Raw genomic sequence first — 26,866 nt, forward strand, 5'->3', positions numbered from 1 at the left:
AAGCAAATTCTCCTCTGTGTACAGAGTACTTCGGACCTTCAACACAGCCGCTCCGTGATTATCGCCATCCAGTCGGTGGTTAGCGGAAGCAGCACGGTCCGGCAAGATGACGAGGGCCGCTCGAGTGGCGACGTCCCAGGGTAATTTGGATGTTTCTTCTAAAGCGTCGTGAGGTGAGATCCGCGCAAGGATGTTGCGGGTTCATGCAATGCAATGCGATGCGATGCTACATCTCCATACATCTGCCAGTTGCATCGATATAGATACACCAGCTATGTTGCATTCAATCAATATGCATGCACGTATATGTGAGCGGAATATGTGAACGTCTGTCAGGCTAGCTGAAGGAAAATCATTTGAGCACAATTGACTCGTGTCTCCTGTACGATGCTCACCGTCAGCTTGCGATTTCAGCTCTTCGTTGCCCTTACCTTCTCCTTCTTTTTCATTCGCGAGTCCCATTCAGTTGCGGGGCGCTGCATAGTAATGGACATGGACTATCATGGTAGCCATGGTCACACCGACGCTACTAGCTTCCCATTGAACTGGGAGGAGTTGCTGGACTCGCGCATCCATGTGAGCACATCATGGCCTCTTTGTCCAAGTGCCGAGTTGTTCTAGTTCCGCCACGAACTCCGCTATTGCCACTTGCGCAGGAGCTGAGCTACCATTCACATTGGTATGGCAAAGTACGGAGCATGTATGGAGTGTCAGATATCAGCAGGAAAGCAACGCCATGCAGTACACCGGCATAGACGTTACGGCGCAGTCACTCCGACTCTTGAATCTATGATAGCACTAGGGGCGCAAAGCGTTCTAGACTTTCCCTCTCTCAATCCTCCGTAGCAATTTCGCCAAGCAGACTGAGCTGTGACATAAGACCCTTTCGGAGGATTTGTCTGTGGAAAAGGATAAGGATCAGCATCTCTCCGGGTCGAGTCCATCACGTAGTACAATCTAATAGTCTGTATCACACAATACTAAAGTAGTCCGTCCTTCTGGACTCACGGTAGACATTCCGTTGATATCAGGGACGGTGAATTTTCCAACCCTCTCCCCCTTAATCCGCCATCCGGAGCCGAAGCTGGTCCATCGGGGAAACTAGGATGATTTAACCAGGCGCCGAATTAACTCTAGAAATATCCGGCCGGGCGAGAATCGGCGTTGAGAGGCAGCGCCAATCCATTCCAACCCCGGAGCTGAAGCCAATGAATTCGTCACAATAGCGTCTTGATAGTTGCGGCTCACATGACAAATCCAGTAGGATCGATCTTTTCCTGTCTGGGCGATGCGTGTTTCCGAATGGAGTTAGGTATGCTAAACCAGTTTGGGAAGGCTTCATCTCTCTATTCTCCCTTACGGAGAGCTTCAGATAAGAGAATAGTACAGAGTACTACAGAGTAAGAAGCAGCAATGCAGCCAGCCATGGATTGGGAATGTAGATGCATGACGATCTTAAGCTCCAGCTCTCTGCAGAAATGTTGGCATCCAACGCATGATGACTTGACCGACAGACTTGGCAGAGCAAAAGACAGCGAGATCTCGCCAATCCTTCCAGTCTAGCATGACGCTACGGCATTTGGGGACTATCATCATATCTGATCTGGCATTTGGCGGCCCCCCCCCCGAACTATCGACTCTCCTACTGGGGCCTAGCAGGTAGATCGTGCTGGTTTTGCGCCGCGGCTTGCGTGAATCATGATGAATGCACATTTCGATGGATGTTACTGGACGTTACTGGACGGTCGAGAGATGATTCTTGTCTTTTCAGAGGGGTTGTCCAATCCGAATAATAATTTCCGCTGCTATGCACCATCTGCCGCCCCTTGCTGTACTCCGCGTACTATGGCATGTTCCATGGGAAGAATTCTGTTTAATTATTTTCCAACCGCGAAATAGAGGTTCGGTGGTGATCGGGGAATCTCGTTCTCTTTCTCGAAAAGGTTTTAGCATTCTGTTCCGTACTATGTAGACTGTAGAACTGGATCCATCCATAAACAGGACCCGGAAAAAAAAAAAAAAAAAAAAAAAAAAAGAAAAAGAAAAAGAAAAGAAAAAAGATGCCAATGACAACACAAAGACAGTAGACAATTTCCCGAAAGACTCGGCGTAAACCGATGGAATAATCAGGAGTATTCCCAATAACATTCATCCTTTTGAAATTCTTACAAAACATGATTTACGTGCACTGGACTCCTAATGCACACGGCAGCCATGACCGTTGACCCTTAGCTTTAGTGAACCCGTCACTCAATTCATTGTTGATCGCTGTGGCCCTTCCGCTCGATCAGCTCCATTGCTCCGTGCTGGATGTGGATCTTATCAGACGGCCCGAATGGGTTATTGTGCAATAGTCCGGAAAAAAAGAGTCTTTTTTCTCCTCCCATGAAATTTCGCGATTTCTGACAATAATGTCCGGATGGAGCTAGGGAGAAGGAGAATTCAACCGGTAATCGGAGTCCGTTAACCAGGAGGTTGATCATGGTCCCCTCTCCGGAAGATCACAACGCCAAAATTTTCCTACCGTCTCAATTTCCCATTTTTTGCCCCCCTTTTGCATCATGAGCCCAATGATGAGCGTACGGAGTATGTACGGAGTATGTACGGAGTACTAGTAGTATACCACAAAGGAGAACATACGGAGTACACACCGTTGAATCTGACAACGGCGAACGGTGCAACTCAAAACTCATGTGATGCCCAGCCATCCGGACTAAGCGCCTGCAGCTGTCTGATCCCTCTGGATTTGAGACTGATTTGGAATCCCTACTGTACCTTGCCTAAACCGGCTTTACACTGTGGAGGCTTTGCTGGACCCATGGAGCTCTGCATGTCTCATTTTCTTCACTGTTGTTCCTTTTTCTAATTGTTCCGAGGCCGTTCACCCAAGCCGTTGGATTTCAGGGACTCGGTTCCATGAGGTTATTGCAGTGTACGAGTACATCGGAATACTTGAAAGTCAGATGTACCAAGATGCTCAGGTAGACCAACCCGGCAGTGCTACAATATGGTGGTGGGTCGTTCTCAGCAACGCGCCACGGAACCGCTGCGGAGAAATAAAATGTGCACATAAGTGTTGCTCGGCCGATTATCGTCCTGGCGTCACAGTCACACAAAAAAAAAAAAAAAAAAAAAAAAAACCCTCTCAAATCCACCTGTCAGGCAGCGTCTTTTGGGGTCGTTTAGTATTTTATTGACACGACAAGTCTTGGGGTGCGAAGACGCCGAAGTAAGTTTTCGGGGGCTGATCATAGGGACCCATGCCCCTGGGTCTCCCTATTGTGTGTCCATCCGAGAGTGACATATGTACCCAGAGTCCCATATTTTACGGTCTTGCTTCGGAAAAAGGATTCAGATCGTCAAAACCTTGATGTCATTCCTTCGAGGAGGAGTGTGCCCGTAAACAGCATGGTACTCCGTACGGGAGTAGAAATCACCAGAGACCCGCATGGGATGGAGAGCCGCATATTGAGCAAAGTAAGATGATTGACCTGGCGCTGGGGGCAAAGGACAACGAGTTTCCGAGTGACCGGGAGAGCTGCGATGCTGCATCTTATTGCAACCAAATCCGGGACAAGATACACGCATCCCTCCCCTCCAATTCTCCAAAAAAGAAAAAGAAAAAAAGAAAAAGAAAAAAAAAGAGGGGAAGCGCTCCAATCATAATGTTCCGAGACCAGGAGTTTGCTGCTGATTGAAGGGATTCAAGGAAAATCCAAGAAAATTAAGCATATGCTTTAAAAGCAACAGTCTATGGACCGAACCATTCAATTCTCATTCGTGACGAGCGGATATCACCTCGGGTCTGAGTGGTCTCAATGGTCTGAATGAGAAGGAAGAAACTCCAGGATGCTATTATTATTATTATTATTATTATTATTGTTCCCTGGTCGAAGTATGTATGCCCGGTGACCTTGACGAGAAATAAAACGAAAAAAAAAGAAAGAAAAAAAAAAAGAAATGCTCCTATTTCACCAGATCGCCCAGGAATGCTCATCCTTGCCGAGGAACTATTGCCAATGGCCGGCGGGCGCCGGCGTCGATCCGTCTCTCGCCTTGCTTCAACAGTTCTTCCTCCCCCCCCCCCCCTCTAGCTCTCCTGATTTGCTCCCCATGCGGACTTGCTTCATGTCACCACCCCAATTGAGTCCATCTGCATAGTAGACGGGAGTACGGAGTACAGAGAGATACTATACGCATGTAATCCTTCCACCGTGGAGGTGGAGGACTCTGGCTGCACTTCCGTCCCCGTCTCCATAATAGTCCAAGTCCATACAGACCGGACCACTTTCACTATACAGTATTATTATGGCCCGGCTTTTTCTTTTCTATTTTTCTTCTAGCCCCTCTCCCTTTTCATCTACTACAGAGTACTAGTCCACTTTTTGCGACGGGTATCATTGACTTGGACCGTGGCATTCATTCCGAATTGGTCGTCTCCAATACCGGAAGACTACTCTGTCCGGACCACTGAAGGGGAAAAAGCGAGCATTACAGAATAATTCAGGAAAAAGAAATAATACTTTTATTTTATTTTATTATTTTATTTATTTATTTTTTTTTTCACTTTTTCACTTTTTCACTTTTTCTTTTTCTCAAAATTATACTATTTGGCGATCCTTTAACGAACCCACTCCCGGTATGGAACCGTCTGAAGATCGAGCTTATTGGACTGGGTCCCCGGAGGATTGGAAGCATTCTAACTCCTCCTATTTTACCCACTTACAGAAGGCAGACAGGAAAAGGTAGGCGGGAAAAAAAAAAAAAAAAAAAAAAAAAAAGCAGTCTCGCATAAGCTACAATACACTGCCGTATTTCCCGAATGGGAAGAAGAGGAGGGGAGGATCCCCATTAGATCTGCCCGGATGGAGATCAAGTCTATCGGTTGCTAGTCGCAGTGACTTTGGCCACTTACTCCTCTTATACTTTAAACTTAGCATTTGTCCGTTCTACTGCGAAAATGGATGTATGACCATCCATCACTTAACCCATTTTTCCCTTTCCCCTCCCCTTCTCGACCTTTGCTCTCGTTGTGCTGCAGGTATAAGCGTTGTCGATAACCTGCAAGACGACAGCTGACATTGCCAGAGACCAATACTGTTGCTGGAGATCCCTCCGTTTTCTTATTCTCTTTTCCTTGTCGCAGATTCAAAAGAAAGTATACCGGACCACCAGGCTCTTGCTTAAGGAAAGAGAGCTCATCTCTCCGATTACTTCCGGCTTTTCTTTTGCTCTAAATCTATTGCCCTTTCTTATTTTTAATTTCCTCTTTTTGGGGAGATCATAAAATAAGGTCTTTCGTTCCACCGATATCCTGCGCCTCCGGTATAGTTCGCCGTTTTTTTTTTTTTTAACTCTTTGGCTGCATTCTGCGCATAGAGAGTTGGACGTGTTCGCCTATAAAGACAATTAACGTGCATTTATTTTCGCTTCGAGAAGGTAAGGTATAGCGTCCTTTTTTTTTTTTTTTTTTTTTTTCGGGATGTAAGGCCCTTCTTTTTTTAATATTCGTGCTTCTTTTATTATCTTCCACTACTGGTCTGCACTCTGCGCTGTCTCTTCCCTAGCTCCATTGATCGCCCTGTGCTGCAATAAATCAACGCCGGCATGGAGGCCATCGGAGCTCCAGATTGGGAAAATAGTGCATACATAGTCACTATATACTGTCATCCTGATCCGGGGGCGTCTGGCCGCTGACCGACGGACCCTTTCTTATGTGACTACTCCAATCGTGGATCTTCAGACTGACATATATTATAAGCTCCTTTAGTCTCCTCGATTCCGAAGCATCAGGATAATAAATACTCTCGATTTATTGACGGGAGGAACTTGAGATTACTTGCCAACCACGGAGAGATTTCGCTGCGAGGGCCGGATATGCTGTGACTGTCTTTCCTGTCAGCATCTTGTGAATTCACCATCCCTTCTTCCTCTCCTCGCTTCGTGTCAAGTGTCTTGTTTTATTCTCCTGTGCTCTGCTGCCAGATGCAATCCTTAATTCTCCCTCCTGCCCCCTTTGTCACGACGCCCCAGTTCGGACTGCCCAGGTTTAATTCGAGCCCGGAGAGGTTCCCGTTGGATCGATCTTGTTCAACTCATGCTCGAGGGTACAGCCCTCGGGCCCTTCCACTCCCTCGACCTATGTCCGACTCGGTTGGTGGTGACGATCCCTTGGATATCTCGGGCCATGCAAGACGTTGGGGACATCCAGAGCTTCCTCAGCCGTTGAATACGACCACGGGTGTGTCGAGTGCTATTGGCGCTCCGACGTCGTCCATGGCTGCGTCGACTCAGGAGCATGCCCAGCCACCGCTTGCTTATCATGATCCGCCAGCCCCAAGATGGTCGCCGTCGTTTGGCCCGCAAGACGTTTCGCAGCCTGAAATGTCGTATCCGCCTGTCATCCCGACTACTACGTCCCCTGGATCAGCGTCGAGAAATCTGACCCAGAAGCCGACCCGGCGTACAAAGGCTCATGTGGCGTCTGCGTGTGTCAATTGCAAGAAGAAGCATCTGGGTTGTGATTCCGCACGGCCGTGTCGACGGTGTGTTCTGTCTGGCAAATCCTCGACATGCGTTGATGTTACGCACAAGAAACGAGGAAGGCCGCCGCTCAAGGCAGAGGAGGCTTCTCTGAGACCGTATAGCACGCGGTTCGACCATACAGCGTCAGGAGACCAGGCTTCGCAGGCCCGGCGTACCCTACACAGAACCACTGGTTCTCGCGAGATCCGACCCCTGACGGACTTGCAAATGCCTGCGCATCCAGGATCAATGGGACTGCCGCCGCAGAGATGGTCTACCTCGATGTTCACCCCTCAAGCGGTCGACCCTGCGTTGGCGATGCCAGGAAACCCAGGACACAGGAGGTTCTCTTCAGCGGGATCGATCCAGCCGCTGGGAGGAGCAGCTCCTCCGCCACCAGGATACGTCCCCATGGCCGGACCCCTTAGCCCCGTTTTCGGAGGAAGCCGTATGGCCCCAGTCATGGGAAGACCACCATCATCCTACGCGAACCAGCCCTTCCAACCGCAAACCACCTCCCCGCCGACGTACCAACCCGTCTACGGTGGCTCGCCATACATGAGTCGCCAGCCTATGGGCGAATCGCCCCTCTCGCGGGACCCCCAAGACACCTACCTCGAGTCCCCAGTTCGACTCCCCCCAATCTACCCCCCGATGCCAAGCGCAGGTGCAACCCCCCCCAGGCCAAAGCCACCGATTGAGCGACCCCTTCCCACCGTCCTGGTCCCCGCGCACCCGCGAGGAACTCCCTCCCCCAATGGTCCAACACCAACACCACCCGAGTCTCATGGACCCCATCTCGCCTCAAACGCAGACCCACCACTACCACCCTGCTCCTACCGACTTCAACTTCCCTCAGAAGCAGACCCTCCCGCGACCGCCAGAGTCCGTTACCCCCGCGCACCGGCACTCAGTCCACTTGCCTTCGTCCAGCACACATGCACATGTACATGCACAAGCAAGGGATGAATCGCAGTCCGGGGCGGAGGGCGAAAGTGGCGATGGAAGGCCCACCAAGCGTCGAAAGATGGCCTTGGATGATATGGTTAATGATTAAACCATTCGCTGTTATTGTCGTTGACAATTTGCATTTCCTCACCGCTCCGCTTAGGATCGGGGCTACAGAGGATTTTATTTTTGTAGCTGGGTCTACAGCTGTAGATGGTTTTAATGTCTCTCTTTGGTTTTTTCTTTTTTCTTTTTTCTTTTTTCTTTTTTCTTTTTTCTTTTTTCTTTTTTCTTTTTTTTTTTTTTTTTTGTTTTCAATTTCTGTTTTCTTGCTTTTGTCATGGTTGTCGATGATCTGCACTAACACCATCTTTCCTTTTACTGTCGACTCGATTCTCTCCACTGCTGGATGTGAGGTGTCCCACCATTATTTCCTTTGTGATCTCTTCCCTTTGTCTACTCTCTCTAATATTTCCTTTGTTTGACTATGATCGATCTTTCCTTTTCTCATATCTCACTCTCTGACATAATCCACCTCACATCACCCACATCCAGCATCCCTCACCTCCTATGTCACTTCGCTCTCGCTTGCTCGCTTAGGATACCCAATGACTCGTTATTTCTGGGATTGCGTTGAACTTTACTCTCGACTCGTTTTATTATGGCTATGGCATTACGGGGCCATCGGGGTTTTGGCACCGACGGCGTTGGGTTGACGTCCATTCGTTCTTTTGGTTTACTTACTCGTTTTTCTTTGCTGGTTTACTTGTTTTTTTGCTCTTGCTTTGATTCTGCGTTCTTTGATTGATGCATCCGCTTGCTCTTATCTTGCATTTACGTTTGGAGATGTTTTTGTAAAGATACGTATATATGGTATACATGCTGGGATATAGGTTAGACTTGACTTGTATGTTTAATATCAGTGAATTTTTTTAGATATTATGGGCTCGATTCTGGATGTTGTAGACGGGTATCAAAGGAATAGCCACATCCCTACCCTCTTCATCTTCCCTGCTATTTTACCACTCTTCTCCCCTCTACCAAAGCGCCTCCATATACCTGTATTACCCTGTTGCACATCCTGATCTTCTTCAACCCCATTCACACCTTCCCGACTCAAGTCATACCGATCTGTAACTAAATCCATAACCCCCTTCCTCACAAACCTCGTCCTCTTAAACATCTTCCAAACCAAAAACATCCCCAGCATAATCGGAATTTCGACATAAAACGATACAAAATCAACCACCTTGAACCGTGGACTAAAACAACTCCACCCCTGCACCAATATAAGCACGATATTCAGCCCCGCCGCGACAATAGGACCGTACGGATACGTCCAGTTCTTGAAGGGTAACAGGTGTTCGAGGTTCTGGTGCTTGATAGCGGAGCGGAAGCGTAGCGAGGATATGCAGATGCACACCCAGGAGAGCTGGTTCGAGACGCCGACGATGTTCTGCAGCCAGGACCAGAGTTGCCCGGCGCCGATATAGCTTGCTCCGAAGCAGAGACCGCTAATTACGGATGTTGAGAGCACGGCTACCCAGGGGACTTGGAAGCGGTTGAGGTGGCCGAAGAAGCGGGGGGCGTAGCCGTCGACCGCTAGGGAGTAGAGGAGGCGGGAGCCTGCGAAGAGTGCGTGGTTTGCTGCAGATATGGCGCTGGTCATGAGCACGGCGTTGATGAAACTTCCTGCGGCGGCGGAACCGACTTGCGTGAAGACGATGGTAAAGGGGCTGGTGGCGGTTTCGCCGTTGGAGAGGCCAGGGTAGGTGTAGGGGACGTTTAGGGCGATGATGATGATGGAGACGATGTAGAAGAGGATGATGCGCCAAAAGACGTTGCGGACGACTCGGGGGAGGTTCTTGGAGGGGTCTTTTGTCTCCCCGGCTGTGACTGCGATGGATTCGGTGCCGCCGCTGAGAGTGTCAGTCAATCGATCTTGGTCCTCGAATGAAATGACTTACTAGGCAAATGAGGCCGTGACAAAAACGGATGCGAAGCCACCAATTCCACCAACAAACGGGGCATCGCCGGTATAAAAGAACTTATCCCCGATGTACTTGTGATCCGTGTTTCCACCACAATTGACAGCAATTCCAATGATGATAAAGATCTGTCTGCATTAAAACCGTCGTCTCTCATTCAAAGATGCGGAACATACCACGATAGTCACGACCTTGAGCAAACTGAGCCAATACTCGACCTGTTGCAGTTAGCTCTGTTCCGCAACTCAAAGAGAACAGTCTTACCTCTCCATAAACCTTGACGGACAAGACATTCAACGCAATCACAACCACGAGGAATATCAAACTAATCGCCCAGCCCGGAAAATTCTCCGTCCAGAATTCAAGCAACAGCTGAAGCGCTATAACATCCGACGCCGTCGACACAGCATCATTAAACCAGTAGTTCCACGTCAACGCGAACCCGAGTGCATCGTCGACGAACCGGCTAATATAGTTAGCTAGCTTGGCCTTTCCCATATCATAAAGCAGAGAGCTCACCCCGCAAAAGTACAAAAAGACCCCGCAACCGGAACAAAAGCCGCCATCTCACCCAGACACAACATCGTCACGAAGACAATCCCCCCGCATATAGCATATGCAATGAGCATTGACGCCGGTCCACCGGTTGCCAACGCCTTGCCCGTTCCGAGAAATAAACCAGTTCCAATGGTCCCTCCAATAGCAATCATTTGCACCTGGCGGGCCGACAAGTTGCGAGCCAGTTTATCCGCGTTGACATGATTGCTGGGGTTGTGGGGATCTGGGGAAATCTCCGATGTCTGTGGGTGCTGCTTTTCGACGTCGCGGACCGTCATTTTGGCTGGTGATTGGGGGGTGATGGAGCGTCAATGAATCGCATGCAGGACCTGAAAATCATGGTGATTCTGTCAATTGAAGAAATTTAAGATATGCGCGATAATGATGAAGGACTGTGTGGTTGACAGCGATGGCGTCAGATCCGGTGGAGATGAGGAGATCCCGTGCTTCGGGAAGGAGAGCATGTGACTGGCCGTCTATTCTTGAGAACGGGCAGTTCCGATTGAATACATTATGATCAGCCATAAACAGAAACTGGCAACCCTGATTGTAAGTCGAAGTAGGGCTATGAGTAGGACAGCTGCCATGTACCACGGTTCACAACAGCGGCATTGAAATATGCAGGTACAGCTTGGCTTCAGTATATATATCACTCAGCATCTACTATGATCCTTTGAGCTATATCAGATCCCTCTATTACCGGTTAAGGGTCCAAAAGACCTGACCAATCGGGGAAGAGTGCGACCTAATCCGACCTCGTTCCCGATCAGGTCCACCTTTCTCATTTGGATTTTATGGTGCATACCCTGGGTGTTGGTTATCATTTTTCTGAGAATTGAACTTGATGAAATGTGTAAACGAATTATTTTATCTATGTACAATGCTATAAAACAATCAATGCTGAGGTACCCTTTTTCGCTCGAACAGATAGAAAACATTCGACATCGACATGAACAAAGTATACGAAGAAACCCACCACAAAACACAATATACACCACAAATCACCCAAGCAATCCACTGGCAAGCGCTTCCAAATCCTCCAGTGTCTGGACCTTTTCTGGCTCCACCTTCTTGTCGGACTTCTTGCTCTTCTTGGGTCGAGGCTCTTCCTCTTCCTCGCTCTCGGATTCGGCAAACTGCACGCGTTTCTTGCTTGGTCGCTTCTCCTTTTCTTCCTGTACGTCCTGATCTCTGTCGTCGTCGCTGTAGCCACCGAGGTCTTCCATGGGTCCAACGAAGGGCAGCTCCCCACCAGTCTCGACACCCATTTCCTCCGCCTCGAGTTCGCGCTCGCGAGCCTTGCGCTTCTCCTTCTTCTCGCGCTTCTTCTGCTTGGCCAGTGCCTTGTCCTGGACATCTGCCTGTTGTGTGCGCTCTGCCTCCTCCGCAAGGAACTTGGCCATTTGGTCCTTGGCGGCGCCGCGGGCCTGGAAGTCCTTCTCGTCTTCCATTTCGTAGAGTTCGTGCGCGTTGCCTTCGTCGTCGTAGACGAGTTTCGTGCCCTTGCCCTTGAATTTGAGGAGTTTCTTCTTGGATTGGAGGAGTTTTTCGCGGCGTTTCGAGTCGATGACGAGGGGATTGTCGTCGCGGCCGTCGACGTTGACCACCTTGACGTCTTTGCCTTCTCCTCCTCCTTCTTCTTCCTCCTCGTCGGAACCAACGTCCAGGTCCTTGTCGCCGGCTTCGAAGCGGCGCTTGACGGAAAGGAAATCGTCGTCTTCATCGGCGTCAGTGGTAGCAGACTTCTCACCAACAACCGTGCCGTCGTCGTTGATGAGTCTCGAGTAGTGACCCGCCAGAACGTCCTGGTTGCGTCGCTCGAACATCCGGTCGTACTTGGTGCGGACCTGCTGTTCGTCCTTCTTCTTCTGCTTCTTCTCTCCGCTCTCGTCTTCGGAGCTCTCGTCGCTCGATAGGTGGTTGAGGCCTCGTGGGGCGTTCTTGCGGTCCTTGGTGTCGTCTCCCTTGATGAACTTGATACGCGGTGCTCCGGGTAGACCCATACTGCCTGCAAATTCATCCAGCGGAAGCTCCTTTAGCTTGAACACTTCCTTGTCTTTCTGTAGGTGGATCGACTTCACGTAAGCGATAAACGCCTTTTGTCCCAGGTATTTCAACTCTGGATCCTTGAAGCACATGTTTTGTAGTTGATCCTTGATGCTCTGTTGCTTGTTGGCTTTGACGTTGATCCGTTCGACCTTGACCTTCTTCTGCTCGAGGCGCTTCAACATGCCCGCTTCCTCACTGGGCTCCAAGAAAATAACAGCACGACCATCGCGCTCGTACCGTGCCGTCCGTCCAACACGGTGGATATACGTATCAGAATCTTCCGGGCAATCCAACTGGATGACCCAATCCACAGCTGGGAAATCCAACCCACGCGCTGCAATATCCGTAGCAAACAAAACAGCCTCCTGCGCTTGCGCAAACTTGGTCATGATATCCATTCGCCCTCCCTGTTTCTGCCGCCCGTGAAGATGCATCAACGGAACACCAGGCTGCAGATGCCGGAAAGCCTCGTAGACAAACCGCACCTGTTTCCCTGCCGACATGAACACAATCGTCTTTGTTTTCAAATTACTCCGGATAAAACTCCACAGAACATCCAGCTTCTGCGGAAGAGGGGTGATGACGTAGTGTTGCTGAAGCGTCGAGGGCGTAGCGGAAGAAGCTGCCTCATGGACAGCCACATATTCAGGATCCTGGAGACTCAAACGGGCCAGATCCGAAACCTTTCTCGTCTGCGTCGCACTGAAAAGCATGGTCTGTCGCTCCTTGGGGATATGTTCGATAATCGCGTCCACCGTGCGCTGGAATCCCATATCCAAAATACGATCCGCCTCATCCATAACCAGCATCTGCAGATTGAAAGTATCAAACAGCGCCGTCTGATCCAAATGCTGCAACATCCGACCCGGTGTGCAAACAAGAATATTCATCCGTCCCAACCGCTCCTGTTCCTCCCGCAAACTTTTCCCTCCAATAACCAAACCCGCCGAAAACGCATGGAACCGCCCGACCTTGCGAAGGACCTCGAAAATCTGAATCGCCAGTTCGCGAGTCGGCGACAGAATCAACGCGCCCAATCCATCGTAATCCGTCCACTTCTTGCGATAAAGGTTCTCGAGAACGGGGACGAGGAACGCAAGCGTCTTGCCACTACCGGTTTTCGCGGCACCTAGAATATCCCGACCCTTGAGCGCATGGGTAATCGCACGAGATTGGATATCCGTAAGCGTCTTGTAATGCGAAGCAGTCAATCCGGAGGCCGTAGGTTCAGAGAGAGGGAGATCGGAGAAGGTCTTGAACGATTCCTTGATGTCGAGTTGTTCGACCCGTGAGACAAGCGACGACAGCTCTTCCTGTCCGCGCTTGCGCTTCAGCGTCTTGTCTTTTTGCTGCGGTTTCCTGAGCTTCCCGGGCGCCATGATGAAACTCTTCCGTGCTCTTTTGGTATCCTCTGTTTTGGAGAAAAAGTAGGATAAAGTGAATAATTCCACCGGCGGGCGGTGAAGCAATTTTTTTCGACCGCCCACCTGCTGACTCAGCCCCCGATAAGATTGGCGCGCTTCGGCGCTTATCTGCGCTTTCCTCTGCCGACGCTACAGACTCCAACGTCTCGTTTGTTCTGGATTTGGAGTTCTACGTTTCAGAGAGCTATCGACAAGATGCCGGACGAGGAACAAGATGCATTGGATGCGCTAGAGAAGGAGGCGTCGGACTTTACCAAGGTATGCACCGAGATACCGTGGTGTTATTACGCCAGGAACCAGAACTAACATGACTACAGGACGCAGAGATTGATCGCATTCGCAAGGCATTCCAGCTAGACGCGTGAGTCCTGTATCTACGCTTACCTCGTTCGCTGCTGACAAGCTTGGCCTGAACAGATACTCCGTGCTAGACCTCCAACCCGGTGTCGCCGAATCCGACATCAAAATCCAATACCGCAAAAAGTCCCTCCTCATTCACCCCGATAAGACCAAGAACCCTGCCGCCCCAGATGCCTTCGATCGTCTCAAGAAAGCACAAACCGCGTTGCTAGAAGAGAAATCTCGCACGTACCTGGACGAGTGTATCGCCGACGCGCGACGACTCCTTATCCGCGAGCACAAGTACACCCTCGACTCCCCGGAGTTAAAGACCGAAGAATTCAAGAAGGAATGGCGACAGAAGACGGTACACGTGCTATTGGAGGAAGAAGCGCGACGCCGGCGACAGGCTAAGGCGAAGTTGCAGGAAGAAGGACGGGAGCGGCGCAAGGAAGATGAGGAGATTGAGGAGCGGAAACGGAAACGCGATTCAGATAAGGCTTGGGAAGATACGCGGGAAGAGCGAATATCGACTTGGCGAGATTGGCAAAAGGGGCGGAAGAAGAGTGGTGAGGATGGAGAGGGCAAGAAGAAGAAGAAAAAGATGAAAGTTCTGGGATAATCGACTGTATTCTTTATATTCTTAGTAGCGACTCGGCGTTGGATTGTTTTTGAATGAGAATTGATAACCACAAGCCACATGTTCATATCTCGTAGAATACCCTAAAGAGCAATCGGCCGCGGCGCTGATTTCACGGGATGCGGGGCTAACGGCGGCTTCGGCGCCCAGAAGATTCTCTCGCAAAGAAACCTGTCATCCTGCGTTCGCTGCAATTCTCCCTTATCTGTCGTTGTCTCGGGACTCTTACACCTGGTTAATCTGCTTGACTCACTCTCCTTATGTTGCTGCTATAAAATTAATGCTGTCCTCTCTTTCCTCGTCCGCCTCCATTGACACATTTCAACACCGCCCTTAATTCCTAACCTCCGAACAAAGGAAAAGACCAGATACAACCAGACAAGAACCCAATCCGGAATCCTGGAAAGAAACAGAATGACAACAATCTCCAACACTAGTCCAGACAGCAGCAGCAACGGCACAGCGCTCCCTAATCCCAATGGCACCGCACCTCTGAATCAACCACCTCAACCACAACCACACCTACAATCCGAGAACTCGATACCAGAACCACCACAGCAAACGCTACCACCCCTCTCCACCGTAATCGCATCCCTCTATACTCGCATCCACTCCTTCCTCTCCGAATCCCATCCCCCCGACTCCCTCCTTGCCGCCGTCCAGCACCAAACCCGCACTTCCCTCGACGTCTTCGCAACAGCCCTCTCCCAGTATCCCCTCGCGCAACTCTCCCTCTCTTACAACGGCGGGAAAGACTGTCTCGTGCTCCTTGTTCTCTTTCTCGCAAGTCTGCATCCCCATCCGCCCCCCGAGGAAGGTGGGCTTGTCTCGATCCCCGCTATCTATGCACTACCACCGGACCCGTTCCCGGATGTGGAGGGGTTTGTGAAGTCTTCGGCGAGGGAATATCATCTTTCGATTATCAAGTATACGACGGATCCGCCGCGGACGACGCTGAGGTCGAGTTTTGAGGATTATTTGGCGTTGAATCCGGCTGTGAAGGCGATTTTCGTTGGGACTCGTCGTACGGACCCTCATGGCGCCAAGTTGACGCATTTTGATCGTACGGATAGAGGATGGCCCGACTTCGTCCGCATTCATCCCGTTATCGATTGGCATTACGCTGAGATCTGGTCGTTTATCCGTCATCTTGGTTTCGAGTACTGTTCTCTCTACGATCAGGGCTACACCAGTCTCGGTGGCACCACAGACACCTACCCCAATCCTATATTGTGTGTCGACAGCTCGGAGGAAGGGGATAAACGCTTCCGACCTGCCTACGAATTAACAGAGGATTTGGAGGAACGGTTGGGCCGCAATTGAACCCTGAAGGCACCGTGGTGAGCTAAATAAGGCTGTACGCTAGATCGTTACCGAGTATCTGCAATGGTATTGGTGTATCTAGTTGTGAGCGTTACCGCTGGGTGATTCGTTTTATATTGGATGGAGTAAGAGACATACCATGTTGACTAATTGCATTTCTTTTGGGGTACAAACAGGAAAGACATACATCAATAGACAGATAAAGAACAAGATATCCCTTTCAATGTCTTCTCCGACAGCACCTATTAGTGGATAACAATGGTGATTAACGTCAAACAAAAACAATGGCAACAGGAAATCAAATTCGAAAACAAAGAAGAAATCGGCCCAAAGAAACAAATGGCAAATGTCACGCTCAAAAATATATGACTGCAATACAGCTGTTATCATAAATCGAGTAAAAAAGCGGCATCTTTCCATGTATTGGAACGAACTCATGCACAACGGGAAGAGCGGCTGGCATATAAATACGTCACGCTGACTGGAAGGTATAGTAGCATAGAAAAAAAGTCGTTTCAAACAAGCGAACGGGGCGAACACACAATAACTTCCTCACGGGAAGAGGACGGCGACGTGGACCCAGACCTGGTGTGCTGCTTTTGAGGGCTGCAGGATTCGGACTTGGACTGCGACTTCGATTGGGAACACGGAGTACTCGGAAGGACGGTCTTACCAGAGCCAGCGGAAATGTCGGTCAACCCGTTGCGGTTCACAGAAGACAGCCGTCCACGGTAGACCGGGGTATCCTCGAGGGCATTAGGACTGTTGCGTGCCGACCGAGGATTGAACCGTGTGCCGTTCGCGGGGTTTTTCGCCAGAGCGCAGCTGCTTCTCTTATCAGTACACTTAAGAGCCGAATGTCAGACATTTCTGTATACGTACGACGGGGAAATTGACGTTGCGGGAGTCCAAGTGGAACCTACTCCGAGTGGCGATGCATAACTCAGCTGGGAGTTAGGGCTGATATGAGAAGCGGTCTGCCGGAGACGATGCAACGAAGGTGACGGGGTAGAACCCTGGACCACCTCGACCGAGTAACTATACTCTCCAGCACGATAGGCACGGCGTTCATTGCTCTGGTGTTTCAACATCTTCTGGGCCTTCGTGTCTGCGAAGCGAAGAAGCAACTTCACACCATTTTCTGCAATCACGTTATGGAATTCGCCCAAGACTTTCTCTGCAATGTCTCGTGTTTCGAAACTGGGGATGGTGTTAGCTCATTGGGCATGCTCTGGATAACCGGGTCGATGGTATCTACCGTGCAAAACCGACTTCCTTGCTCACTCCGGTTTTCTCGTCACGGCTGATCTTCTCAGAAACGACGCGGTATGGTTCGAAATGAATGCGAAGGTCCTTCAAGAGACATTCCCAAGTTAGCACATAAGCAATGATCGATGGGATTTCGGTTCGCTTACCGCTTCAGTCCAGTCAATCGGAAGGTTGGTGCAGTAGATGTTGGTTGACATTCTGTCTTCGAGGTCTTTGAGTCGTGAATTACGTGATTTCTTTGCACCACGTTAGCAGAGTCGACGGGAGAACGAGTCATTGGGTAAACTCACCTGGGCGAAGCTAGCTTGGTATCCGAGGTAGAAAAAGCCTCGAATGCAGTTCTCGCAAGACTCGAAATTGAAGTACTGGACGAAGCCGAACCTGCAAGCTTAGGATCAGTATCAAGTAGAGCAAAGAACGGGGAAGGTGCATACATACCCTTTGCAGAGACCAGAATCCAAGTCCACGATTGCTTTGCAGCGGTCAATCTTTCCGAAACGAGATGCGTAATCGTGTAGCATCTCATCCGTGGTCTCAGGAAGAAAACCACGGATGTAGACGTTTGTGATGCCCTCACGATTCTCGAGACATTTAGCCAGGGTCATCTCCGAAGGATTGGTCCACATGGCAGGAACGGCCCGTGGGATCGACGGCTCCTGTTGCGTCAACGCCTCGAGATCCTGCAAGGCATAACCGGTTGGAGTCTTCATCATCTGCAACGGCAAACAAGCTTGGCCCAACTGCTGAGGAATGCTGTATGGATAGTTCGGGATGTTGGAACCTTCCACACTGGGAACAGTAGAATTGGCGTAGTACTCCGGCTGGGCATCAGAGGACGCTGGAGCAGATGCCTTGCTTTCCTCACTAGAGCCCCAGGAGTTCTTCTTTTGGCCCGTCTGGTCCTGGACCTCACCGTTCACCAAATACGGGAGAGGGTATCCCGACATAGCGCCCGGGACGATGGAGCAGCCAGGGTTAACGTTTGGGTACATTCCAGTAGACAGATATGGGAATTGGCCCAGCTGTTCGTGTCCAGGAAGAGTAGGAGCAAAAGAAGGGACTTGAGGCATGCCATTGAACAAGGTTCCATTGGCAAGAGCCCCGTTGGGAAGATAAACAAATTGACCATTGTACAGCGTACGAGATCCAGAGAGATCGAAAGGAGCCACTGGCAAAGGAAGGTTGCCTTTCATGGGACCAAACTTGGCACCCGGACGCTGGTTCTGGAGGTTGAGACCAGCGAAGAGTTGTGGGAGGGTCTGTCCGTTGGCATCACGGTTGTTGACAGGTGGGATCTGCTGGTAACCCGGAGCGTACGGAGCGTGGTTCTCATTCGGAAACTGTCCAGGTTGGCCGTTGGAAGCCGGGACGGAATCAGTGGAGGCAGTCTGCTGTTGAGTCGGGAGTTGCATGGTTGCAGTCCTAAATAGAGGATCTTCATGATGGTTAGCCATATGCTCGAAGAAGGAAGTGTCAATTGACATGTGCAGTCTGCTAAAGGGTCCAGAAGAACGAAATGAGATAGGGTTATCAAGGTAAATTAGAGAGGGTGTAGAGACAAACGAGATGTACCACGATAAGACCGGGTGGAATAGCAGACGCTCTAACGAGCACGGAGAACGACTGTCTTGATCTGTCAGTATCAAACCAGAGACAGGATAGCCAGGTGGACTCAGAGGGACAAGGCTATCAACTTACTTAGTGTCGAGAGAAGTACCACAGAGATATGGCCAACAAAAGTGAAGTACCTTGGATCCAGGTAGCCGAACCTCCAGACAGGAGGACAAGGATTTGGAAAAAGAACGAGAGCAAGAGCTCGATGGTGAGAATAGACAATATGGCCTCGAAGAAGTTTAAAAGAGACAGAATGAGCAGCAAATGCAGCTCTGGCATCAATGGAGATGATAGATAGGGAAAAGAAGACGAATGGTAGAAGGGATACGATGGGAAGAGGTTGAGGAGAGAAAGAAAGAGAAGAAGAAGAGGATGGAGAGAAGACGGAGGGAGGAGGGTTTTTAGAGGCCCAAAGACGGAAGGCACGACGGCCAGAAGGCAGGAGCCTCCTGTCCAGGTTAGGAAGGAAAGAGGCTCTTCGGTGGTTGAGAACTAGGCAGTCGCTCGTTTGGGAAGGTGCGAGGGTCGGACACAATACCAACGTAGAACGCAACCATGAGTAAACAATACAGTGGGATATCGTTAATTCACTTCATTTCTTAGTTTAAATGAATATCGATCGTAGTTAACTAATATTATCAGATCTTCGTAATCGTAGAAGTCGTTGCTATTCACTGTTCATTATTTACTATCCCGAGGTACTATGCACAGAAAAGAGACTCGACCATACTAGATAAGATAATGTAAATATTCGTAGTTCATAACTTATACTATTGGGATTTCTCCTGCAGCCACTTGTATACAACTGAGAAATCCTTCCCTCGGTGTGCTTCTTCGACATCATTGTACACTCTTTGGGCTTCGTCACCCAGAACAAGCGGAGTACCAGACTCCTTTGCAGCAGTGAGCGCCAAGCGCAGGTCCTTGTGCATCAAGCTGACCCCGAAACCACCTTCGTATCCTCGCGATGCAGCAGCAGTCTCGACGACCCCGGGAACAGGGTTGTTTACTTCCGTTGGCCAGCAACGGCCTGTAGAGGAATTGATCATATCAGCCAGTGTTTTCGGATCGAGACCCCAGCGAACTCCCAGGTTCATAGCTTCTGCAGCAGCGATATTGTTGATTCCTAGGATGTAGTTGTTGGCGAGTTTCCCCGAGACGCCAGCTCCTGGCCCGCCAAGATGCCAGGCTTTCTTTCCCATCAACAACAGAACCGATTGTACCTGCTCTACGAGCTTCCCGTCTGTCGAGCATGCACCGAACATGAAAGACAGCGTGCCAGCACGAGCTCCTACCACTCCTCCAGACATTGGTGCGTCGACGAAGCGTCCTGCGCGTACTGCGTGAACTGCGTTTGCAACTTCCTTGGTCGAAACCGGATCGATCGTGGATGTGTCAATGAACAATCGTTCTTTCTCGAGGGCTGGAAGGTCACCGGGCTTCAGAATGGAGTGGAACACATTCTTAACGTGCTGCGGTTCCGGAAGGCTGCTAATAGTCACCGTCTGTCCGTAGAGTAGGTTAGAACCTCCCAGCGAGTCGTGCAATCCGCAGGTGAAGCCCACTTACCGATTTCTCAGCCACTTCTCTTGCACACCCCGCAACTTCGACCTTGTAAGCGTCCTCCGTTGCACCGGCACCCTTTGCAGTCTCGCGTGCTTCCTCCACAAATCTCTTCATAGCGTCTTCATTCACATCACGGATAACCAGCGTATCTGTTGCAGGAATCTTGGTCCGCAGGTTCTTGGCCATGCAGTATCCTGAGAGATGACGTTAGATTCTGACGGACGGTAGCTGATCCGGGGTTCAATTCCCCGCGTATGACTGAGAACATGGAACGCACCCATCTGCCCTAACCCAATAAACCCCCAGCTAGCATCCCGTTTCAAAGTCGTCGAGAAAGCTCTTGAAAGCGAAGCTGGCGATTGCGCGCGGTTGACTGAACATATCGGTTTAGAAGCGTGTAACCGTCGCAACGGAAGAGATAACCCAGAGGAGAGACTCATTGTGACAACCTAGCGAAGTCCGTTCGAAAGTGTAGGGAAGAAAGTATGAATGGAGACCGGGAGACACAGAGAATCAGCAGCGAAGGAGTATATATACCGGCTACACCATGATCGTCTGAGCCTCCCGCGGGGACTCGAAAGAAGCGCTGCTTTGCGTCACCTGACCAGATCGGTTAGCAGCTTCTCCGCAGTGCGGGGAAAGCGGATAGCGGAACGGTCACGTGTAGCTAGTTAGTCCCTGGAGATCAAGCTTCAGGCACTAAGGCACTAAGGCATTGTATCGGGATGAGAGAGTCCAGTGTGAAAATACCATGCTTTACAGCGCAATCTGTACGGAGCACTCTACGCAGTACTGTCTCACAAGTAGTTACTGAACCAACTCTTCTCCTCTGGTAATACCCTGAAAATCTGCGCATCATTGTTCAGTGGCCAATAATCGGTAGTCCAGTACCTCCGACGCCGACCGCCGCCAGACGATCTTGTAGCTCCCCTCCAACCAGACAGATCTCACTGCGCAAAATGACGGACACCAGTGCTACATCAAGCATTCCAAAGAAGGACACGAACCAGCAGTCTTCAGCTGACTCTGACAGCGAAGCAGAAGACATCTTTCACGATGCCCGGTTCCCCGCTGAAGAAGAATCCGTGAGCTGCAAACCCCTCACTCGTCCTACCCCCATCCACGCAGTATGCAGAATGCTGACACACGAGTCTCCATGATAGCGTCTCCTAAAAGAGTCTCAGACAATCAAATCGGAAGCGAATAAGCTGTTTATTTCTGCGTGCTACGATCAAGCGATATCCTCTTACGACCGTGCCCTCGCCTCGTGTCCGAACTATCTCGATTACGATGTCGCGGTTCTCCGGAGTAACATTAGCGCATGTTATCTGAAATTGGAGGATTGGAAGGCAGCTGTCGATTCTGCAACAGCATGTCTTGATTGTTTGGACCGGGTGATTCCACCGTCCGCACAGCAGGATACAGACCAATCGAAGGGGAAGGAAACGGCCGAACCCCAAGAAGATGCCGTGGTTGAGATCTCCGGAGATGATGAAGATGCGGAAAAGGAGGAACTAGAACGACTGCGAAAGATTGATGAACAGAAGCGCGATGTTGAACGGATACGAGGCAAAGCCCTCACGCGACGGGCTAAGGCACGGTCCCAACAGGGCGGCTGGGCAAATCTTCAAGGAGCGGAAGAGGACTATAAGACACTTACTGCCATGGATAATCTGCCACCGGATGACAGACGGGTTGTTCAGAAGGCTCTTCGGGAGCTTCCTGCGAGGATAAACCAGGCTCGGGAGAAGGAGACGTCGGAAATGATGGGCAAACTGAAGGATGTAAGTCATGCGATTCGTCTATTCTTGATTGAGTAACTGATTTTTGCAGTTGGGAAATGGTATCCTCAAACCGTTTGGGCTGTCCACGGACAACTTCAACTTTGTTCAAGATCCCAAGACGGGTGGTTACAGCATGAATTTCCAGTGATAGCATGTTGATCATATTCTGCATCTGATTTGTGCATAATAGCGAATGGGTCTATACAACATGAATATTTCTAGAATACCTTGACTGCATACCAACTTATTCCGGTGTAGGTATAGCGTGTATATAAATCCATTTAATGCTCAACTCAATCAGCAATATATTCCAAGGACTCCGTAACTACAAATTGGTTTACAGACACTTATATGTACCTACGTACTCGTGATCCTCCGTACATGAATACCCCACGGTGGGGCCAATAACGCTTCCGATACATATCGGAAATCCCCCTCCCATAACCACGGCTCTTATCCAACGGTTAAATACCCAAAGGGGACCAATAATTGTACATTGTCCCATTCTCCCTCAACTGCCAATTCAAAGTCAACTACTTCCCTTCTTTCTCACCTCACAGGTACCAGCATGGCTGCAACTCTCAAAACGACCTCACTAGGAGAGATCCGAGGCAAAGACGCCAATGGTGCCACCCAATACCTTGGAATCAAATACGCGACTCTTAAGAACAGATTCGCAGACGCAGAACTCATCAAAAGCCGCGAGGCCGATGTACTCGACGCAACCAGAGACGGGTTCGTCTAACCCATCCTATTGCTCAATATCACTGACATGAACCTGACAGACCAACTGCCGTCTCCCCTCTATTCGGCTGTGACCTCGAGCTCAGCGCTATTCAACACACCCTTCCCAAAAAGGACCTCCAGCAGTCAGACGTGGACTGTCTAAATCTGAACATCACCGTTTCCGCTGGCACCACTGCGTCTTCGAAGCTTCCGGTCTTCATCTTTATCCACGGTGGGGGGTTTATGCTCGGTGCCAATTCGTGGCCTCAGTTCGATTATGGGCGGTTTGTCCGATTGTCCAAGGAAAAAATGTCGCCTGTTGTTGCTGTTTCGATCAAGTAAGACTTGTTGCTTTTACTTGAGAATAGTTGCTGACTTCTGAAGCTATCGATTGGGCGCTTTCGGGTTCCTGACTTCAGATGAACTCCGCAAAGCCGGCTACAACGCCAACAACGGTCTCCGGGACCAAAGAGTCGCACTAGAATGGGTACAGAAGCACATTCAAGACTTCGGAGGTGATCCAGGAAATGTGACCGTAGCAGGCGAAAGCGCTGGTGCGGCATCCGTAACCTACCACCTTCACTCCGAGAAACCACTCTTCAAACGCGCCATCGTCATGAGCGGAAGCTTCTTCCTTCTCCCGGCTTTGCCGTACGACGTGCATGAGGAGAACTACAAACAGGCAATAGCGGCACTGGGATTGGAGAATGCAACGCCAGAGGAAAGAATCCGATTTCTGCTGGAGACACCCGGTCAGGACCTTATTGGCAAGCTTCCCCCGTCTGTTCGGTTTGTACCTGCATTTGACGGTGACATTGTGCCTTCTGGTGTTACCTATACGCAAGTTGGTGATAAGGGGGCCAACGTGCCCAGGGGAAAGACCTGGTGTGACAGTTTACTCGTGGGAGACACGCAAATGGATGTAAGTTACACCCCTGACCGCGAGTTGACAAGATGTCCCCTGCTAATAACACCAGACAAGCATCATGGCAATCCTAATCCCTCACACGAAACAAGGCTGCGCAAACAAATTCACCAACGCCATTAACACCGTCCTATCCTCTCACCCGTCCATAGCACAACAAATCCTACACAAATACAACATCACCCCCAACCAACCCGACGAAGAAGCCTTCCCCGCAATCCTCAACTACCTCAACGACCTCCTCTTCTTCGCGCCTACACTGACTCTAGCACGCGGCTGGCCCGGAGCCGCATACGTATACTACTTCAATGAGGGTAACCCCTGGGACGGACCATGGAAGAACCGTGCCTCTCACATCCTAGACGTGGCATATCTATTCCAGAATTTCCGGGAGTATCTGACCCCCGAGCAGAAAAGTGTCGGGGCCGCTTTTGCAGAGGATATGTTCAAATACTGCCACGGGATCGCACCATGGCCCGCGATCAAACCCGGAGAGACGACAACTGGCTTCACAGCGCGGACGTACGGGCCTAGTGCGGACAATCGCATTGCTGGACAGGTATCAAAGCCATACGGTGAAGAAAGTCAGCGCAGGTCTGTTCTTTTCGAGTATGATGCGGTGTCTTTGGATGATTTGGTGAGGGTTTTTGTAGCATTCACGTCGTAGTCATAGCAATAGTCACAGCTGTACTTGTATGATATGACCACCTTGCATAGGACAGATCTACATAGTACATATGTACATATTAGTCATCGATCTCGGGGATGTGCATCCAACAGATCAACAAACATACCAGAATGTGAGCAGACCGGCAAGGGACGAGACCCGGAAAACCACTCAATCATTAAAAATATACAAGAGATCGAGACCACCTCTTGCCGGCTCACTTTCGCTTCAACAATACTCCGTTCAGAGATATACATATACAAGTCACTGTTTTCCGGCGGAAACCCGCACCGTCAATTTCTCAGTCGACCTTCTTCTTTCGGCTTTTGCGGTCTCCGTCGCTTACCCCAAACGGGTAAAAAGACATCATCGTGAAATCCGGCTCGGGACCCGCGGACACCGAGGGTTCTGTACATTTCTTTTCTTTCTTTTCCAGTGCTTATTCTTGATATATTTAATGTTGTCGCTAAGCATTTTGTTTGCATTTTCATGATTTTCTTATTTCATTCTTCGCAATTGATATCTCCTGTATAGATACTAGCTGTCATAACATGGTGGCGACATGGCTTACCCCCGGTAAGGGCACGAAACGCCCTGCTATGCTGCACTGGCGAGCACATCCAAATTACATTCTGTTTGTGGTTGCGTTTGCAGTTTTTACGGTATGTCGGGTATTATTTCCGTGTCTGGACCGTGGGCCGTGCTAATGGTATCTAGGATATGTTTTTATACGGGATGGTGTGTCTATTATTCACTGAGAACGAAGTAAATGTATAGGCATACTGATTGATATGTATAGATTGTCCCCGTGGCACCTACAGCTCTTCAGGATAGAGTTGGGCTTGATGCGGATCAGCGTATGCATACATCCTGTGCATAGTCTGTTAATGCATGCTAACGGCCGCAGAACAAGAATGGACGTCAATCCTGCTAGCGCTTTACGGAGCTTCTCTCCTGGCTGCTTCTCGTGAGTCCAGTCCCCTCTTCAAACACAATATCAGTGCTCCGTACTAACAAACACAGCATTAACCGGCTACCTAGCCGACCGAATCCAATCGCGCCAATGGCCCCTGCTGTTCGGCCTCGTCGCCTTGGCTATCTCCACCGCACTGCTCTGCATAGGCACGAACTTAGGTCTCTGGATCGCCGGGCGTATTCTCCAGGGTGCTTCCACGGCTGTCGTCTGGACTGCCGGTCTCGCATTGCTCGCTGATACCATGGACTCGAAGACCCTGGGGAGGGCAATGGGGTATGTGGGCATGGCGATGACATTGGGGCTCATGTGTGGGCCATTAATTGGAGGCGTGCTCTATCAGAACGGGGGGTATTATAGTGTGTACGGGTTGGCGTTTGGGTTGATCGGCATTGATATCCTGGCGCGGGTGGTTATGATTGAAAGAAAGGATGCGATGCCTTGGTTCAAGGCCGAAGAAGCGGCGTTATCAGAGGATCAAGACCAGAGCCAGGCTCACGAGCGTTCTTCATCCGAAAAACCACCAACCACGAACGACACCGCACCCAGATCAATCGCACCAACACCCGAACCAGAACCCGCAGCAACAGAAACAACAACAGCAGCAGCAGCACCATCAACCCGCCGCTTCGGCCGCCTGCGCACACTCCTCAACTCCTCACGCCTAATGGTCTCCATCTGGACATACATGATAGTCTCGCTGACAGTAACATCCTTCGACAGCGTGCTCCCGCTCTTCGTCGAATCAACATTCCACTGGAAGCAAACCGCGCAAGGGCTAATCTTCATTGCCATCTCAGTGCCCTGTTCGGTAGACCCCATCGTCGGCTGGGTCGTTGACAAATGGCCCTGGTCGAGTCGATTTTTCTGCTCTGGTGCGTTGTTTGCGTCGGTGCCGGTGTTGGTTTGTATGCGGTTTGTGGATGAGAATGTTATTGGGGATAAGGTGTTGTTGTGTACGTTGTTGGCGCTGGCGGGGCTTTGTGTTGCGTGTTTGATGCCGCCAGTTATGGTTGAGGTTTCGTGTGTGGTGAATGAGAAGGAGGCTGCTGCGCCAAATGCTTTTGGGGAGGGGGGTGCCATGGCGTTGGCGTATGGGGTTTTGAACTCTGCGTGGGCGGCGGGTAGTATTATTGGGCCTTTCTTTGCAGGGTTTATTCGCGATGATGCTGGCTGGGAGACGATGACTTGGGCGTTGTCGATTCTTACGGGGGTGACTGGGATCCCGGTGTTGATGTTTTTGGGTGGGTTTATTGGGAAGAAGAGGGCTAAGAAAGCTTCTAATGAGGAGCAGGGACAGGAGCAGGAGCAGGATAAGGAGCAGGCATAGCTTATGTGTCATGACTGGTATGATATTGATAGATTAGACTAATGTATATAATGCATCCACTCCATAATAGAAGTCAAAAGTCGTGTACCTCGTTTTTGGTCCATCTGAGCAATGCATTGGGGCAGTTTTGTCATTCTATTACAAGAGAAAGCAAGCGGAACTCTTTTATTTTCATGAATGGTATCAACAAATACGAACATACAATTAGAATGGCAACC

General features: G+C 50.1%; 10 protein-coding genes across 10 annotated transcripts; 6 read left to right on the forward strand and 4 right to left on the reverse strand.

Moving 5' to 3' along the window:
* Window positions 1-5,985: 5,985 nt before the first annotated feature.
* On the forward strand, window positions 5,986-7,582 carry sclB (putative C6 transcription factor; the record flags this gene model as incomplete). The annotated part of the gene is made up of 2 exons (XM_022548626.1): window positions 5,986-7,152; window positions 7,193-7,582. The coding sequence occupies 2 exons, from the start codon at window positions 5,986-5,988 to the stop codon at window positions 7,580-7,582; spliced, it is 1,557 nt and encodes a 518-aa protein (XP_022404936.1).
* An 834-nt stretch (window positions 7,583-8,416) lies between these two features.
* On the reverse strand, window positions 8,417-10,493 carry ASPGLDRAFT_41798 (amino acid permease). The gene is made up of 5 exons (XM_022545485.1): window positions 9,981-10,493; window positions 9,726-9,927; window positions 9,638-9,679; window positions 9,441-9,589; window positions 8,417-9,392 (listed from the first exon to the last, which is right to left on the reverse strand). Exons 1-5 carry the CDS (start codon window positions 10,295-10,297, stop codon window positions 8,447-8,449), a joined length of 1,656 nt encoding a protein of 551 aa, XP_022404937.1. The 5' UTR covers window positions 10,298-10,493; the 3' UTR covers window positions 8,417-8,446.
* A 340-nt stretch (window positions 10,494-10,833) lies between these two features.
* Window positions 10,834-13,488, reverse strand: dbp4 (RNA-dependent ATPase HCA4). Its single transcript, XM_022545486.1, has one exon. It carries the CDS (start codon window positions 13,445-13,447, stop codon window positions 11,021-11,023), a length of 2,427 nt encoding a protein of 808 aa, XP_022404938.1. The 5' UTR covers window positions 13,448-13,488; the 3' UTR covers window positions 10,834-11,020.
* A 173-nt stretch (window positions 13,489-13,661) lies between these two features.
* ASPGLDRAFT_41801 (uncharacterized protein) lies at window positions 13,662-14,528 on the forward strand. Its single transcript, XM_022545487.1, has 3 exons — window positions 13,662-13,750; window positions 13,810-13,853; window positions 13,910-14,528. The coding sequence occupies exons 1-3, from the start codon at window positions 13,688-13,690 to the stop codon at window positions 14,451-14,453; spliced, it is 651 nt and encodes a 216-aa protein (XP_022404939.1). The 5' UTR covers window positions 13,662-13,687; the 3' UTR covers window positions 14,454-14,528.
* A 131-nt stretch (window positions 14,529-14,659) lies between these two features.
* ASPGLDRAFT_41802 (FAD synthase) lies at window positions 14,660-16,223 on the forward strand. The gene has a single exon (XM_022545488.1). It carries the CDS (start codon window positions 14,886-14,888, stop codon window positions 15,792-15,794), a length of 909 nt encoding a protein of 302 aa, XP_022404940.1. The 5' UTR covers window positions 14,660-14,885; the 3' UTR covers window positions 15,795-16,223.
* An 86-nt stretch (window positions 16,224-16,309) lies between these two features.
* Window positions 16,310-18,475, reverse strand: ASPGLDRAFT_117024 (putative RNA binding protein MSSP-2; the record flags this gene model as incomplete). Its single annotated transcript, XM_022539830.1, has 6 exons — window positions 16,310-16,627; window positions 16,673-16,994; window positions 17,053-17,147; window positions 17,210-17,299; window positions 17,354-17,444; window positions 17,502-18,475. 6 exons carry the CDS (start codon window positions 18,473-18,475, stop codon window positions 16,310-16,312), a joined length of 1,890 nt encoding a protein of 629 aa, XP_022404941.1.
* Window positions 18,476-19,339: 864 nt separating this feature from the next.
* On the reverse strand, window positions 19,340-21,170 carry ASPGLDRAFT_41803 (uncharacterized protein). The gene is made up of 4 exons (XM_022545489.1): window positions 21,127-21,170; window positions 20,521-21,075; window positions 20,247-20,437; window positions 19,340-20,182 (listed from the first exon to the last, which is right to left on the reverse strand). Exons 2-4 carry the CDS (start codon window positions 20,681-20,683, stop codon window positions 19,448-19,450), a joined length of 1,089 nt encoding a protein of 362 aa, XP_022404942.1. The 5' UTR covers window positions 20,684-21,075; window positions 21,127-21,170; the 3' UTR covers window positions 19,340-19,447.
* Window positions 21,171-21,202: 32 nt separating this feature from the next.
* ASPGLDRAFT_116451 (uncharacterized protein) lies at window positions 21,203-22,175 on the forward strand (the record flags this gene model as incomplete). Its single annotated transcript, XM_022539769.1, has 3 exons — window positions 21,203-21,328; window positions 21,407-22,027; window positions 22,077-22,175. 3 exons carry the CDS (start codon window positions 21,203-21,205, stop codon window positions 22,173-22,175), a joined length of 846 nt encoding a protein of 281 aa, XP_022404943.1.
* Window positions 22,176-22,544: 369 nt separating this feature from the next.
* On the forward strand, window positions 22,545-24,421 carry ASPGLDRAFT_162483 (putative carboxylesterase). Its single transcript, XM_022542513.1, has 4 exons — window positions 22,545-22,762; window positions 22,813-23,091; window positions 23,138-23,675; window positions 23,731-24,421. The coding sequence occupies exons 1-4, from the start codon at window positions 22,596-22,598 to the stop codon at window positions 24,343-24,345; spliced, it is 1,599 nt and encodes a 532-aa protein (XP_022404944.1). The 5' UTR covers window positions 22,545-22,595; the 3' UTR covers window positions 24,346-24,421.
* Window positions 24,422-24,896: 475 nt separating this feature from the next.
* Window positions 24,897-26,648, forward strand: ASPGLDRAFT_116703 (MFS transporter; the record flags this gene model as incomplete). Its single annotated transcript, XM_022539800.1, has 5 exons — window positions 24,897-25,007; window positions 25,063-25,083; window positions 25,145-25,202; window positions 25,253-25,312; window positions 25,369-26,648. The coding sequence occupies 5 exons, from the start codon at window positions 24,897-24,899 to the stop codon at window positions 26,646-26,648; spliced, it is 1,530 nt and encodes a 509-aa protein (XP_022404945.1).
* Window positions 26,649-26,866: the final 218 nt, after the last annotated feature.

The sequence above is a fragment of the Aspergillus glaucus genome, assembly GCF_001890805.1.
Source record: "Aspergillus glaucus CBS 516.65 unplaced genomic scaffold ASPGLscaffold_2, whole genome shotgun sequence".
Lineage (NCBI taxonomy): Eukaryota > Fungi > Ascomycota > Eurotiomycetes > Eurotiales > Aspergillaceae > Aspergillus > Aspergillus glaucus.